At 40.8% G+C, this 15,442-nt stretch overlaps 1 protein-coding gene across 1 annotated transcript in view; it reads right to left on the minus strand.

The window, feature by feature from the left end:
• CNTRL (centriolin) overlaps positions 1–8,445 on the minus strand; it is an 84,717-nt gene extending 76,272 nt beyond the window's left edge. Inside the window, exons 1-2 of the mRNA XM_082843500.1 lie at positions 8,341–8,445; positions 1,375–1,622 (exon numbers count right to left, since the gene is read on the minus strand). Of these exons, the coding sequence (XP_082699626.1) occupies positions 1,375–1,591 (217 nt within the window). The 5' untranslated portion in view covers positions 1,592–1,622; positions 8,341–8,445. The remainder of the gene's footprint in view (positions 1–1,374; positions 1,623–8,340) is intronic.
• Positions 8,446–15,442: the final 6,997 nt, after the last annotated feature.

Below are 15,442 nucleotides of genomic sequence, written 5' to 3' on the forward strand. Positions count from 1 at the left end.
CACATGAAACTAACACAACATTGTAAATCAACTATACTCCAATTTAAAAAAATATTTTTAAAAAAGCTATGTTAAATTCTGCAAAACCATCCAAAAAAAAGAGAAAATTGCCTCTTGGTTCTTTCTTTATGAATCAAAGATAATTAATCCTGGGTTCAGATCCAGGCTGTGGGCCAAAGTTTCCCGATGATTACTCATAATAAGTTAATATTACATTTATTTTGGTTCAAAATAAAATAATTTTTAAAATTTGGGCCATTCTAGGAAAGAACATATTCTAAAATATTAATCAAATTAGAAATAACAGGGCTTCCCTGGTGGCGCATTGGTTGTGAGTCCGCCTGCCAATGCAGGGGACACGGGTTCGTGCCCCGGTCCAGGAGGATCCCACATGCCGTGGAGCGACTGGGCCCGTGAGTCATGGCTGCTGAGCCTGCGCGTCCGGAGCCTGTGCTCCGCAACAGGAGAGGCCACAGCAGTGAGAGGCCCGCGTACCACAAAAAAAAAAAAAAAAAATTAGAAATAACAATGTACCAACGGGCAGCAAGGGTACAGTCAACTCAAGGCTGATAATGTTTATTAATAAACACTGGTCAATATTCATGTCAACAGAGTTTGATGACTGTGATTTCATGACTTAGCAAAGAAATCACATAGTTTTCTTTCACACTTAATCACATTATAGATTCCCAGACTAACAGAATGCTTTTAAGAAAAAATAAAAACCTTGGTGGAAGAGGGAAGAGATATGGGAACATATGTATATGTATAACTGATTCATTTTTTATAAAGCAGAAACTAACATAATGTATATAAGTGTCAAACCACTATGTTGTACACCTGAAACCAATACTGTACTATACTTCAATTACAAAAAGAAAAATAAAAACTCTGCTATATACTAATTAAAAAAAAAAAAAAACCTTGGTGGAACATTTATATGTCCCTTATGTGGAAATTAGTCCATTCACAGATTGCTAATAAGCAAGATGCTAATAAGCAGACTGGAATAGCCCAGGGGTGGATAGCATTTTTATACTGAATTAAGGCACTCCATTCTGAAGTGAACAGATATGCCCTCCCCCCAGCCAAGGATTATGGTAAATTTGGCATATGAGCTTTAAGGCACTCTCCCAACACAGGAAATAAAGCTTCCTCTTTCAGGAAACTCCCTTCTCCTACCGCTTTTAGACATCTTCACCCTCACCCAGAAGCCTCCATCCCCCCACTGTCCCTACACAATTCCTGTCAATAAAAAACAATGGTTCAAGTTAGTAGTTGGATATATGTTATATTTGGACCAAAAATGTAAGTTGAATATTTTCCATCTGTACTTAAGAGTATTTGGTGAAATTCTTAGATTAAAAGCAATACCTTGATGGTCTTGGTAGTCCAAAAGCATAGGGTTTTCACCTATAATCTCAACTTGCTCATACCACTGTCTTCCAGAATGAAAAGGTAGAGTCTCGGATCCACTTAAAGGTGAAAGTGACCTAGATCTCATATTGGATGTAACAGATGATGGACTAGGAGAGTGAGATGATGGTGGCGTCTTTGCTTTGGAAATTTTTTGCTGAGGACCTTTCTTCATTGCAAGAATAAAGCCAGGTATCCATCAAAACCTGTAAGAGTTTCCAGTATATTTAACAAGGTTAATTTTTAGAGCTATCTAAACTATTTATTTCTAGAATTTTCAAGACTACAGAAGTTATAGATGCTAGAACCCAAACTACTCCAAGCTGATGGGAGCAGACACTATTTCAGACATTGCTGATTACTTTAACAGAGGGAAGAGACCTCTAGAGGGTCTGTACTGACACATACTCCAGCCAGAAGCCTTACCTGTCATGACGGTTCTCAATTTATTGGACCAAACTTGTCACAATGTTTCTTCTACCCATAAGGGGTCCTAGATGGAAGGAAGGTGGAAATACTTGGCAACCAGCAGTATTTCATACTGATGAGCAGTCTCTCCTTCCTGAAACAGTTTCTTCCTTTGGCTTCTGGGACGCCATCCTCTCCTATCCTTCCGTCTCCCTGGCCACTCCTTGGCCTCCTTTGCTGGCCAAGGCTCTCCTATTCAATCTTTAAATGTCAGAGCTCCTCAGTCTCTTCTGGTCTTCCTAATCTTAATTTAGACAATCTAATGAACACCCATGGTTCCCAATGCCACCTGTATACTAATATTTATATTTTCAATCCAACCTTTCTCCGAGTTCCAGACCCCTATTCCCAACTGCTACCTGACATCTCATTGGCATCCTGAATCAACATGTCCAAATTGAATTTATCATTTCTCTCATTCCTCCCTCATTTTCCTCCCACCCTGTTCCTCCTCCAGTGTTCCCTAACTATGAACAATGCTCTTGGGAATAAGACAGAAACCTGGGAGTCATTCTTGATGCTTCCCTTTCCCTTTTTCCCATAACCAAACAATCACCAAGTTTTGTCAATTCTACCTCCTAAATATCTCTCAAAATAGTCCATTCTTTCCATCTCCACTGTCATCTACTCTAATCCATGCCCTCATCAAACTACTAATAATAGCTTCTAACTGATCTGTCTACAAGCTCTCTTGCCTTCCTCCTCCATCACTACATTGCAGCCAGACTGATCTATTTTAAAAGTTAATCCGAAAAAAAAAAAAAGTTAATCTGTCTGTAATAAATGAAATATTTACCATGACCTATGAGGTCCCCCATAATACAGCCTTGTCTCTAGCCTCACATCTGTCACTGGTTCCCTCAACTCTGTGGCTCCAGCCACACGGACCTCTACATCTAATTTCTTGTGCTATAAATGCTTGCCCTCAGTCTTGTCTTTTCATTTTTTAAAACTCTTCAGAAATTCTCTCCATATAATCTGGATATTAACCCTAATCAGATATATGATTTGCAAAAATTTTCTCCCATTCTGTGGTTTCCTTTTTACTCTGTGATATTGTCTTTTGATGCTCATTTAAAACTTTTTAAGAAGTCCTATTTGTCTATGTTTTCTTTTGTTGCCTGTGCCTTTGGTGTCATATCCAGGAAATCACTGCCAAATCCAATGCCATGAAGCTGTTGCCCTATGCTTTCTTCTAAGAGATTTATAATTGTAGCTCTTACATTTAGGTCTTTGATCCATTTTGAGCTAATTTTTGTATATGGTGCTAGGTAAAGGTCCAAATTCATTCTTTTGCATGTGGATATCCAGTTTTCCCAGCATGATTTTTGAAGACTTCCCTTTCCCCATTGAATGATCTTGGTACCCTTGTCAAAAATCATTTGACCAAATTCCTTTACTTTTTATGTAAGAAAATTAAGGCCCAGAATGGTAAATGACTTGGTCAGACACAATGCTAGCTGGCATTAGTTCTCCTCTCAAATTAATTTGTAAGTCAAATCACATAATTAATCCAGTAGAATATAAGTTCCATGAAAGTAGGGATATTGTTCACTGATGTATTCCAGGCCTAGAACAGAGCCTAAAAGATAGTAGATAATTACCACTTATGGAATGAATTATTCATAAAGAACCTGGAACCAATAAAATGCTATTTAGTACTTCAGCCATAGGATATCTTCATGAGTAGTATTAGTTCTCAATACCAAGAGCCCTAACTTACAAGTTAGGTTTATGAAAAAAAGATTTTCATGTTATACAATTGCTCTTATAAGTACATTGCATAAACTATAAATTTGACAAACTTTTAGACCAAAAAATCTTATAAGAAGCATAGGTCTTGAACAAGGCTGCATTAACAATGATTCTACTTTTGCTCAATATCCACAATCTCCCCTACTCTCACTACTTAAAATGTGAAGATAAAACACAAATTCTTTTTTAGAAAAGTAGTTTGCAATCCAAAGTTTTTGGATAGCTCCAATCTTAATGCCAGGGACTCCCCTGGTGGTCCAGTGGTTAAGACTCCGTGCTTCCACTGCAGGGGCCGCAGGTTTGTTCTCTGATTGGGAAACTAAGATCTCACATGTTGTGTACAGCATGGCCAAAAAAAAAGAAATAATAATAATAAATCGTAGCTTTAAAAAAAAAAAACTTATTTTATTTTTTTTTTGTGGCTGTGCCGCACAGCGTGGCAGCGTGTGGATCTTAGTTCCCCAACCAGGGATCGAACCCGTGCCCGCTGCATTGGAAGCATGGAGTCTTAACCACTGGACCACCACGGAAGTCTAAAAAAAAATCTTAATGCCATATAAGTTGGTATTAGAAAGAGATATTATAGTGATTTGATGTGTGAACATCTTCATGTATAATAAATACACCTTCACAGGTATGTACATGGGTATTATTATACAGGCTGGGATTTTAAAGAAACTTATTTTTTAAATGCTTAGAACACATACAATATATGTAAAGGAGAGCTGCCATTAATATATCGAATCAATTAACCAACATTTAACAGATGTTAATACCTTTCAATGACTAGTCATTCTAGGAATGCTGATCTTGCCCAAAACATTTCTGGAATTCCTCTTTGGGTCCTGCTTTCAGAATTAATTTATAAGTCTCACAAGAAAACTAGATCTATCACTTCAACTACATTTTGTTTTTATTTTCCCAGTTTGATTATTAACTTTACCATGTGCCAAATATTGTGATAAGCTCTTGTATGTATCATCACATTAGAAGGATTAAACACAACTCTATGAAATAGGTGTTATTATCTCCCATTTTAAAGATTAAGAGGTTAAATAATTTGTTCAAAGTCCCATAACTAATTGGTTAAGCCAAGACTTGAATCCTGATCTGATTCCAAAGCCCCTGACTTCATTACCATGTCATACTGCTGACTGAGTTTTCTGGAGGCCAGATCATGTTTGATTCACTTTGTAGGGCCTAGGATAGTGCCTTAGACAAAACAGATCATAAACAAGTGCCACTAAACAACCTTGATTAATGGACGACATACACTATAAAAACTATTCCTGAAAGAAAAACAGAAAATTTAATATAGTAATAGCATCACGGAACTCATGATCTAGCTTCTTAAGGTGACTAGTTTGAAGGTAACAAAAACCTGCGAAATTTTAAAAACGTGACTATTATTTCACAGGTATACAGTACAACATGGCCAACTACCTTGTTCCAATAGTCTAGGTCACTTTAAACTGCAGATCTATGTCTTTACTTTCTCTTTCATTTTTTCATGTCATATCATCCACATGGGTCAGAAAATCTTTCCCTCAATTCACATAACTGCTATTTATGCCATAGCCACATGGTTTTGGGTCTTAATTTCAGAAGCGTGGTAAACAATTTTTGTCTCACCATTCTGCCAAGGCAAAGTCTCTTAGTAATACTCCTCATTCTGTGTTAAGTTGCACTGGTGCTCTCTTTCTAAATAATAATATACTCAAGCTTGAGAAGAGCTAAGAGGCATGTGCTTTAATAGTATAATTTTATTCATTGCTAAATTAAATATAGTTTTCATAAAGGCAAGAGATTTAAAAGTTAAAAGAGGAGAGGCACAGGGCCCAGTTCCCACTTGTATATGACTTTCTCTATCCCATAGCATGATAGAAAATTATAAAATTAGAATGATAGTATGCTACATGTTACAGAGATATGGCTTATATATTTTTTTAGTTTCTTGGTTTAAAAAATGCACATCCTATATTTTTATGCAATGCAATTATTTTGTATCCTGCACCTTAGTCTTATCTCTAAATTCTTAAAATATTGAACCATGCTGAATGCCTCTCAGAACATCCTAATAACCAAGACTCTTTGGGCCTCACTAGAATATCATGCAGTCCTTTGTTACCTCACCTGATTAGAAAAACTCTGCCTTACTCATTTATAGAGTTAAAGAAATATATTAGAATGGATTCCAGAAATTGAAATCAACTCTTTCCTTTAATGAATTGTAACCTGAAAGATTAAATGATGGTTCCAAAGTCACAGTGCATTGCCAGACCCCCCTCCCTTGGTTGCCATAGCTCCTGTAAAGCCTGGACGTAGGATCTCATAGAACAGCTAACTCAGTGAAATGAGGTTAGGGATTTACTGTGCTTGAGAAAGGCTGGCATTATTTCAGAGACTATCACCTGGGGGTAGTAACACCTTGAACCACAATTTAAAGAGACAGATATGGCTGTTGTTTGACCTAGGCTGTAGTTTGCAATAATATAAACAAAGACTAAGCAACAGAAAAGAGAAGACAGAGCTGAGACATAGGGCTAGAGTATGTGAAGGGCAGGATAAAGAGAAAACAAAACAAGCAAAACAAGTCCAGAGTTGGAGACACACTTTGAAGGCCCAGAAGGTAGTCTGCTGAGTAAGGAAAGCTGTTGGATGATGTTATCATCAGAATCAGATGACCAGGCATCCAGTCATTCTCAGACTCAGATACTTGCCTTGATCTAACAATCCCCTCCGTCACAGCTTAGTAGAGACCACACCTCCACCTCTATCCAGCCTTTCCTAACATTCCTAACTTTCCACCTTCTTCTCTGATCTTTTCCAATGAGGCAGACCTCAATAATCCTCAAACCTTCCTTCTCTCTTTCCAGCCACTCCAATATGCAAATATCCATCCCCATTTCTTGACCTCCATATCTTCTCCACTGCATCCCTTAGCCCTTTAATCACATCTCAGTACTTTCCCTACAATTCGACTTCATCCCATACCCTCACCCATTTAAACACTATTACTCTCTAACTAGTCCTTTCAAATATCCTGACTCCTATTCCTCTCCAATGGCAATTCTCCATCCTGTGCTCGTCAACCTCTGCCTCCCGTCCTTCATCCTATCCTGATTGCCAAGTTCTCCCACAAATTCTGTTCCAATTCCCTAACACTGTATTAGTTTCCTCCATTTCTCTATAGTTGTTTCCAGTACCCTGACTCAACACTTCTATATCCATCTTGATTTCCCAAACTGCTCATCACAGCGAATATTCTAACATCCTAATCCATTCCAATACTCTGACTTCTAATTAACCCCTCTTCAAACAAAATAATCAAACTTCCACCCATTCCTCTTCATCTCAACCCAACTGCCTATCTACTTGCCTTTCCCTTCCAACACCCTGACATCTGTGTCCTTCTGCATCCTATTAACATCCTGAACTCTCCTCTCACATCTCTCTCCATTCTACTCAGGTACCCAAAAAACCAAGCTCCCCATCCCTTTCCAGTATTTTATTTATTCAGCCATCCAATTTTATTTGGCAACTTTTATGCACCAAGAACTGTGTTAGGCTCTAAGAATACAGGGCTGAGAAGGCAGGGTTTCTACACTCAAAACGCACAACAGGATTAGGTCTCTGCACCAAATAGCATCCTTTACAACACCTTACAATTAGAATTAAATGATTATTTGTGAAACGACTTGTTTCTCCTTCTAGAGTTTATGCTACAAGACAGTAGGGACTCTATTTGTTTATTGTTTGGTGCACAATAAATATTTGTTGAATGAGTGAAGAAAGGACTGTGCTAAGCACTCTAAAGACATTACCAAATTTAAGTTCTCGCAGATGGTGTGTAAGGTCAAAATTATTAACCTCATTGATAAGCGACAGGGTATCATTAAGAATTAAGAGCTTGGATTCTGGAACTAAGCAACCTGAGTTCAAATGTTAATTTTCCACTTTTTGTGTGACATAAGGCAAATTATTTAACCTCTCTGATCCACAGTTTCATCACTTTTGAAATGGGGATGAAAACCTCACACAAGTTATTTTAAATTCTAAATCAGTTAACGTAAAGGACTAAAGGACTCAGAACTGAATCTGGCACACAGCGTACACTCGAAAGTAATTAGCGATTAGTTTTTACAAACAAGAAAACATTTGCTCGGGAAGGTTAAGGACCACGCCCAAATCGCAGAGCCGGTAACACAGGTGGCCGAATCAAGACGTGAAGCCAAGTTTTGACTTCAAAATGCACCTGTCCCTTAACGGTTATACAACAAAGTATTTGCTCTTCCCCTCCTTCAAATATTTCTTCCCAATATCCTAACTCTCATTATTCTCCATGTACTGTATTCCGCCCGATCCCAGGACGCCCGTCAGGATACCCAAACCATCCTGTACCCGTCATTCCCCGCATACACCTGGCACACCTCCTCCCTCCTCCGCTCGGTGACGGGACCCCATCTTCCTCCACGCCGCACCCCACCCCTGACCTCCTCATTTCCCATCCAAACCTCCCTCCATCCTCCTCCTCCCCACGCCCGTTCCGGGCCCTCCCCTCCTTCCCATCCAATCCCAATTCCCCGGCACACGCCCCCGCCCCGAATCCATCCCACGCTCGGTTCAGGCCTTCCCGCTTTCGCCCCTCACCCCACCGCTCCGTCTGGATGCCGGAGAACGGCCTCCACCAGGGCCACTCACCACGGAGGAGCCGGGCCGAGCGAGCTCGCGGGCCGACGCCGGGCGGAGAGGCGCTGGTCGCTCCCTTCAGGCGCTCAGCGGTGCGGCGGCCATTTTGTTGTGTTGTGCCGGTTGCCGAGGGGCAGTGCGTGCGGCGTGGGCGGGGCCTGCTGCGGTCGAACCCCTCCCCGGAGCATGGGGGCGGGGCCGGGCTTCCCGCCGCCTAGGACGCCAGGGCCGCGGGCGCGCAAAGGCGCGCGGGAGTCGGCGGGAGGGGAGGTTCCCTGTAGCAGCTGGCTAGAGGCCTAGCGCTTTTCTCTGAAGCGGAGCGGCCGACTCACGACCAGGCTTCGACTCGCTCCGTGGGGGCTGGGCCTGAGGACGACCTAAGGGACCGATGTGGCGCTGTCGCCAAGCTCCTGAACTTCCAATGCCGGCCGTCTGGGCTTGAACTAGTGTGCCTTGCCCCACGCTCCTTCTCGAGGCCCATTTCTGAGGCGAGTTCTCTGCTTCAGGGGCCAGACGTGGATAAACCGCTCAGGGAACGCAGCTTGGGCTGCAGCTGCACCCGAGGTTAAGGGAGTGAGAGCAGCCTGGGAGTCCTGGCAGAGACTAGTGCTCTGGTTGTGAGAGGGAAGCCAAAGCCAGAAGCGGTTGAAGAAACTTCGGTTGGCGCTTGCCTGGAAGGGCTGCATTTCACCACGTATATTCAACAGATAGTTTAAGAGAATTTAGAACATACTGTGCTGGATGCCAGGGAAATACAGTGAATTCCTTTAGAAAACGTTGTCGCCGAGGACACCATTCCTCCACTCCAGCCTCCCATTTCCAAGTTGGAACCCTGGACAGTGTCACCATCAGAGGTTGCACCATCTCCAGAAATCGCCAGTGCAGGCACCACCTCTCCCTTACCGTAGTTCTCCGATCTTAACAGCGTGCTTGCTCGGAAGACCCCCGTCCTAGCACAATTCACTTCATTGTGACTTCCAATCCCTTGTTCTTACCGTTTTCTCACAGTTCATGGCCCATCTGTGTAACACTATTTTAGGAATTTCCTTTGTCTGTGCCTCAGTTTCCTCATCTGTGAAATGGGATAATCCTACCTACTTCCCACAGTTATCTTGGTAGTTATAAATGTTAATGTATGTGAAAGAACTTAGAACAGTCCTAAGTTCTCTCACATGCCCTATAATATGTTCTCAATATGTTTTAGTTATTTTAGCATTAGGCAAAGGTTTCCCAGAAGAAGTGACGCCTCATCCTAAGTCCTGGAAGAAGCAAATAACTTAGTTCAAGGAGTATGGGAGTGGGGAAGAATTTGCTTGGCAAAGGGAACAACTTCTGCAAACCCCAGGAGGAGGGGAAAAAAGAGCTTGGCAATGAGCTGGAGGTTAAGCAGATCAGGATACAGCCAAAAATCTGGAGTGTAGAAGCTAAAGCAGGAAGAGGGACCTTATGAACCATATTAGGCACTTGTAATTTTTCCTGAAGGCAGAGATGGATTCAAGAATAGGAAGTTCAGGTGGCTACCAACAGGGGGCGCCATTCACACTCACATTTATGTGAATGATGCTCCCCTCTCCCCCACTATTTATGCAACACGGAAGGAGGCCCTTGGAGTTGTAGAAAAGTCAAAATTCATTAAAAGCTCCACGTTTTAAATTGAAAGGAAGATGTATCCTTTTTAAAAAAAATCTAAGTTCAGATGATATTTATTAGTTTGGAATGTGTACATTGCTGAATTTCAGTTCTATTATTTTTTGTCTTTTTGTTTTGACACTCGTTTCTTTTTCTCTTTTTCAACAGAGAATTGGACTTATGGTGTCACCTCACTGCTATGTCCCTCAAAGTCTGTAATGATATTTAGGTGGAATCCATTATCGAATCATGGTATGCTGGTGTAGTTCATTATCAATCTGATAAGTAGCTGGTAAAAATATATACAAAATCCAGAGGATGGTGCAAAACACTTATTTATCCCTTGGGTAGTCTCTCACTCCCTATCCAGTTAACCTTGGGTGGGTACTTGCCAGTTCCTTATTGGCCAGTTCTCCTCCTTCAACCAGACCCTCTGCTGGTGTCTAGCATGATGAAGGCCTTGGATAGACCTCAGGCCTTAGAGCAGTCAGAGGTGAAACCTTTCTCTAGCTAATTTGTATATTAACTGCCTCTCTTAGCATGCTAAAAGAACCTCTCTCCCCAAAGCAGGAGTGAGAATAGGAAATGAGTGAGGGCAACTCTTTGATTCCACACTAATTTGTATTTATCTGATAATATGAAGTTGTTACTCTTCTGAGTTGCATTTACAATACAAATACTAACCATAGCAGAGTGACTCAGCTATCCCTCAGTTCTTTTCTCCAAATGATAGAAAGCTATTCTGTTTGTTGTCACTTGCCTCATGTTTCACAATCCAGTTTAATAATTTTGCAGATTTGCTTCAGAGGAGAATCAGACTAAGGTTGTCAGGCAGCTTCCTGACAGGAGATATGTCTTATATTTCATATAGCACCCAGTAGAAATCCTTCAACCTGCAGTTTCATAATCATATCGTTTAATATTAATGGAATTTCCTCTTATTTAATTTACCAGAATAACTTGGAAAATAACAAGATTGTACAAAGCTAGAATTTAGCAATCAGAGACAGGGCCAGTAAGACCTTGAGTAATTCATGAACTAAAAAGCTAAGATCACGTGAATCCCCAGGAATAATAGCCAGTGTCACAAACCAAAGGACTGATAATCCATATAAAACTTTCCCAGATTCTTTTCAACAGATTTATGGACTGTAAGAACTAGAGAGAATCTCTGGTTCTGTTATATCACCTAGCTAAACTCCTTCAATTTACAGTTTGCATTATTTTTCAGTCCTAAAAGATAAAGTTATTTTCTTCCATAGAAATGGTCAGGCTCTAGTGTTTAGTCATTGGTTGAGGGCTTCTTGGAAAGAGCGTGGCCTCAGCTTGAAAGCTAAGGTAGGGCTTGAAGGCATTAACAGCTGGAGGCTGTCAGCTAATATCCCCCTTGCAACTGATGGCAAGTTCTTTAATCAAGGGAAATTGGAGCAGCCCATCTCCATGGTTGTCACACTGCTTTGACCACCAAAGACACCATACTGTTGCTGAAGTGCACGGAGGTATGTGCCGAGGGTGTAAGTGCCTGATGGCCAGGGCAATTTTGTTGTACTGAGGGAGGAGTCTCCTAAACCAGGAAGTCCTGGCCCTTGTCATTGTTTTTTTTTTCCTTTTCCAGTTTTATGAGATATAATTGACTCTTGTCATTGTCAATGCTAATCACCACTGTAACCAATCAATACCATGCTACTGAAGTCTTGTCTCCCAATACCTCATGAAGATTTGAGCATTTTTAAGCCAGGCTGTTGTTAGGGTTTCCTGGGACTCAAGCATGAGTCTATTGAAGCTGAGTCCAAGGAAAGTCAGAATGGCAGACGATGAACTATTATTGGAATCATCTTCCCAGCTCCATGTAGCTCAATTCAGGAGCCTGAATTCCTCTTAACTCTCTCTTATAATGATTTCTGAAGACCTCCCTAGTAATTAGGCCTTTGGTGGCTTTCACTTAGGGTGACACTTATGTTCCATCTGGTACCTTGAAAGGGTAAACAGAGAGACCAGACTGAATCTTAGGAGATGATCCCTTAGTATTCCTCTATAATCCTTTCCACTTGTAGAATATTGGAAATAATGCCTCTTCTTTCATTTGTGATTTTAGCAATTTGAGTCTTCTCTCTTTTCATAAAGAGCTTAACTAAAGCTTTGTTAATTTTGTTGATCTTTTCAAAGAACCAACTTTTGGTTAGGTTGATTTTCTCTGTTGTTTTTCTACTCTTTATTTCATTAATTTCCATTCTAATCCTTATTATTTATTTCCTTCGGCTTGCTTTGTACTTTGTTCTCACTGTCTTAAAGTGGAGATTAGGTTATTGATTTGAGGGCTTTCTTCTTTTTTAATACAGGCATTTATAGCAAAAGATTTTCTGTTAAGTGCTGCTCTTGCTATATCCCATATGTTTTGGTATGTTGTGTTTTCATTGTCATTCATCTAAAAGTATTTTCTGATTTCCCTGTGATTTCTTCTTTGACCCATTGGATATTTAGGAATGTGTGGTTTAATTTCCACAGATCTGGAAATTCCCCAAATTTCTTTTTGTCATTAATGTTTAATTTTGCTCCATTGTGATCAGAGAAATATGTGATTTCAATCCTTTTAAACTAACTGAGGCTTGTTTTATAGCCTAGCATATGATCTATCCTAGAGAATGTTTCATGTGCACTTGAGAAAAATGTGTATTCTGCTCTTGTTGGGTAGAATGTTCTACAGATGTGTACTAGGTCTAGTTGATTTATGGTGTTGTTCTAGTCTTCTATTTCCTTGTTGATCTTCCACATAGTTGTTCTATCCATAATTGAAACTATTATTGTTGAATTTTCTGTTTCTCCCTTCAACTGTCTGTTTTTGCTTCACATATTTTGGGGCTCTGGTGGTAGGTATATGTATGTTTATAATTGTTATATCTTCCTGATGGGTTGACCCGTCTATTATTGTAAAAATCCCTCTTTATCTCTAGTAACATTTTTAATTTCAAAGTCTGTTTTGTCAAACATAGTATAGCCACTCCAGTTTTCTTGTAGTTGCTGTTTGCATGATACATCTTTTCCCATCCTTTTACTTTCAACCTGTTTTTATCTTTGAACCAAAAGTGTATATCCTGTAGGTAGCATGTGGGACAATTCCATTAGTCCCAACAAAATGATGAAATATAGCTTTGCAGTTATGAGACTCCTGCTTAACAAACACTATCAAAATCTAGTGCTTTTATGGTAGATCATTTTTTACAGTTGCTGTTGTGAATGAATGTTTGACATCTCAGACTTTCAACAATTTCTGCTTGCATTTTGCCTTAGAGAACAATTTTCTTAATTCTTTGTATAGCATGTACTACCTGTCTATTCTTTTCACAGAATGAAGAATACTAGTATGTCATAAATAGATGGTAACATCCTCAGGGTCAGAGAAACAAGGTCAAAATGTCCTTGATTTCCCTTCTAGACTCCTTAGCATGGCATTCAAGGCCATATATAATCTGGCCCTCAACCTCCCTTTCAACAGCATCTTCCTTGGTCCACCTGATGATGCATTCATTTATTCATTCATTTAGCAAAAATTTGTTAACTGTCTAAGTGCCTTTTAGGTGATAAGTTCTGCGTGTATCCCCATTGTATATGTTAGACCCAGTACCCATCCTCATGGAACTGTAGTCAAGAGGGGAAAACAGACAAGTGAAGAGGCAATTAAACAACCCATCATCCCAACCACCAGCAATCCTGACTATGCCTAGAGACTTGTAGTTCAGGATGGGTTTGTGCATACAATTGAATGCAGACTTGAGGAAACTATGACAACAATAGTTTTATAGTTTCCTTGCCCATGTCTGGTCATTGATGGGTCTTTTTTTTTTTTTTTTTTTTTGCCGTACGCAGGCCTCTCACTGCTGTGGCCTTTTCCGTTGCGGAGCACAGGCTCCAGATGCGCAGGCTCAGCAGCCATGGCTCACGGGCCCAGCTGCTCCGCGGCATGTGGGATCCTCCCAGACCGGGGCACGAACCCGTGTCCCCTGCATTGGCAGGTGGACTCTCAACCACTGCGCCACCAGGGAAGCCCTGATGGGTCATTTTTAATCCCAGAGTTCCTGGGAATACTTTAGCATTTGGGAGTATGCCTTGGGATTTCAGATCTGCTCCAAAGTGGATCAGTATAGGCCTCATGGGCACAATTCAAACCAGACTCATTCCAGGGAAACCTCAGAACCATTTCCATATCTGAGACGTTCTACAGAGAGTCCAGGATGATAGTCCCCTCTCATGCTCCTTAAATTTAGAATGACTTCCTAGAAGCAGAGCCTGAGACTGGGAGACTCTCTCATGCAAGTGGTTTATTGTAAGATTTTTCTTAAGAGAATTTTATAAGCAGTGAGGGAAGCAGGACAGGGCAGGAGAGAAGATAAGCAAAGATGTGGTTTCAACCAAGGTCTAGCCTCAACCTGATCCCATGAGGGGCTCTGTAGCATGAATGGTACCACAAGGTTGTCCCACCTTGAGGCAAGGGAGCTAGTCTGTTGTACCCCCAGAATCAGTCAGTTATTGACTGTGGACCAATCCCAAGGAGAGGATATAACTTCCCAGGCATTCCTGGGCAAGCTGTCTCCTGGGGCTGAGGTGAGTTACCTGGAGAAGGGAGCAATTAGGAAACTTTAGCAGCCAACACTCACAGCATCTGTAGGATGGGCATAGCGGGCCCAGAAAAGAGGATCTGGTCTGGGCATCAGCCGCATCTACTACACCCGGAAAATGTTCAAGACCAGAGCAGCCTCCAAATATTTTGTGTCTGTGTCCAGCTTTGAACCATTTTCCTGGAGACTCCCATTTGGGTGTCTTTTCTGCTTTAGTCATCAAAATCAAGTTTCTCTGCTTTGAATCCCAAAATTATCTTTGGATGTTAAAAGGTTATCATTTAAATTTTTAGGTTTCCTTCTCAGTGATCCCACTATCTGACATTAATAATTAACCTGAAGACTTATTTAACCAAATTATTCAAGCTGAGTTCACAAAAAAAGTAGGGCAGTTTCAAGAAATGTTGTATCAATAGTTTAATCCTAACCCAGCCATGGACATTTTAAGCCTAATGTGTATTTTTTTCTACTTGGGAAGAAGTTGGGGACAGGAGCAAATGTAAGTGAAGGATCCCATTTTCATTTGCAATGTATTTTGGTTGTAGTTTTATAGAAAGCAGAATTCAATCAATGCCACATGAAATTAACTTTCTAGTTCTGAAAACTCCAAGTGAATTTCCTCTTTTCTCTCTTGTCTAATGCCATTTCCGTTTTTTAATACGAGTACTTTGTGATCTATCATGACTTATATTCAAATACTCTGTATTTTCCCAGGCTGTTATCCCTGCCATGGGGAAGAGTAATTTACTGACTGGAATTTTGATTAAGAATTCAAAAAACAGGGCTTCCCTGGTGGCGCAGTGGTTGAGAGTTCCCCTGCCGATGCAGGGAACACGGGTTCGTGCCCCGGTCTGGGAAGATCCCACATGCCG

Source organism: Leucopleurus acutus, assembly GCF_964270905.1.
Source record: "Leucopleurus acutus genome assembly, chromosome: 7".
Taxonomy (NCBI): domain Eukaryota; kingdom Metazoa; phylum Chordata; class Mammalia; order Artiodactyla; family Delphinidae; genus Leucopleurus; species Leucopleurus acutus.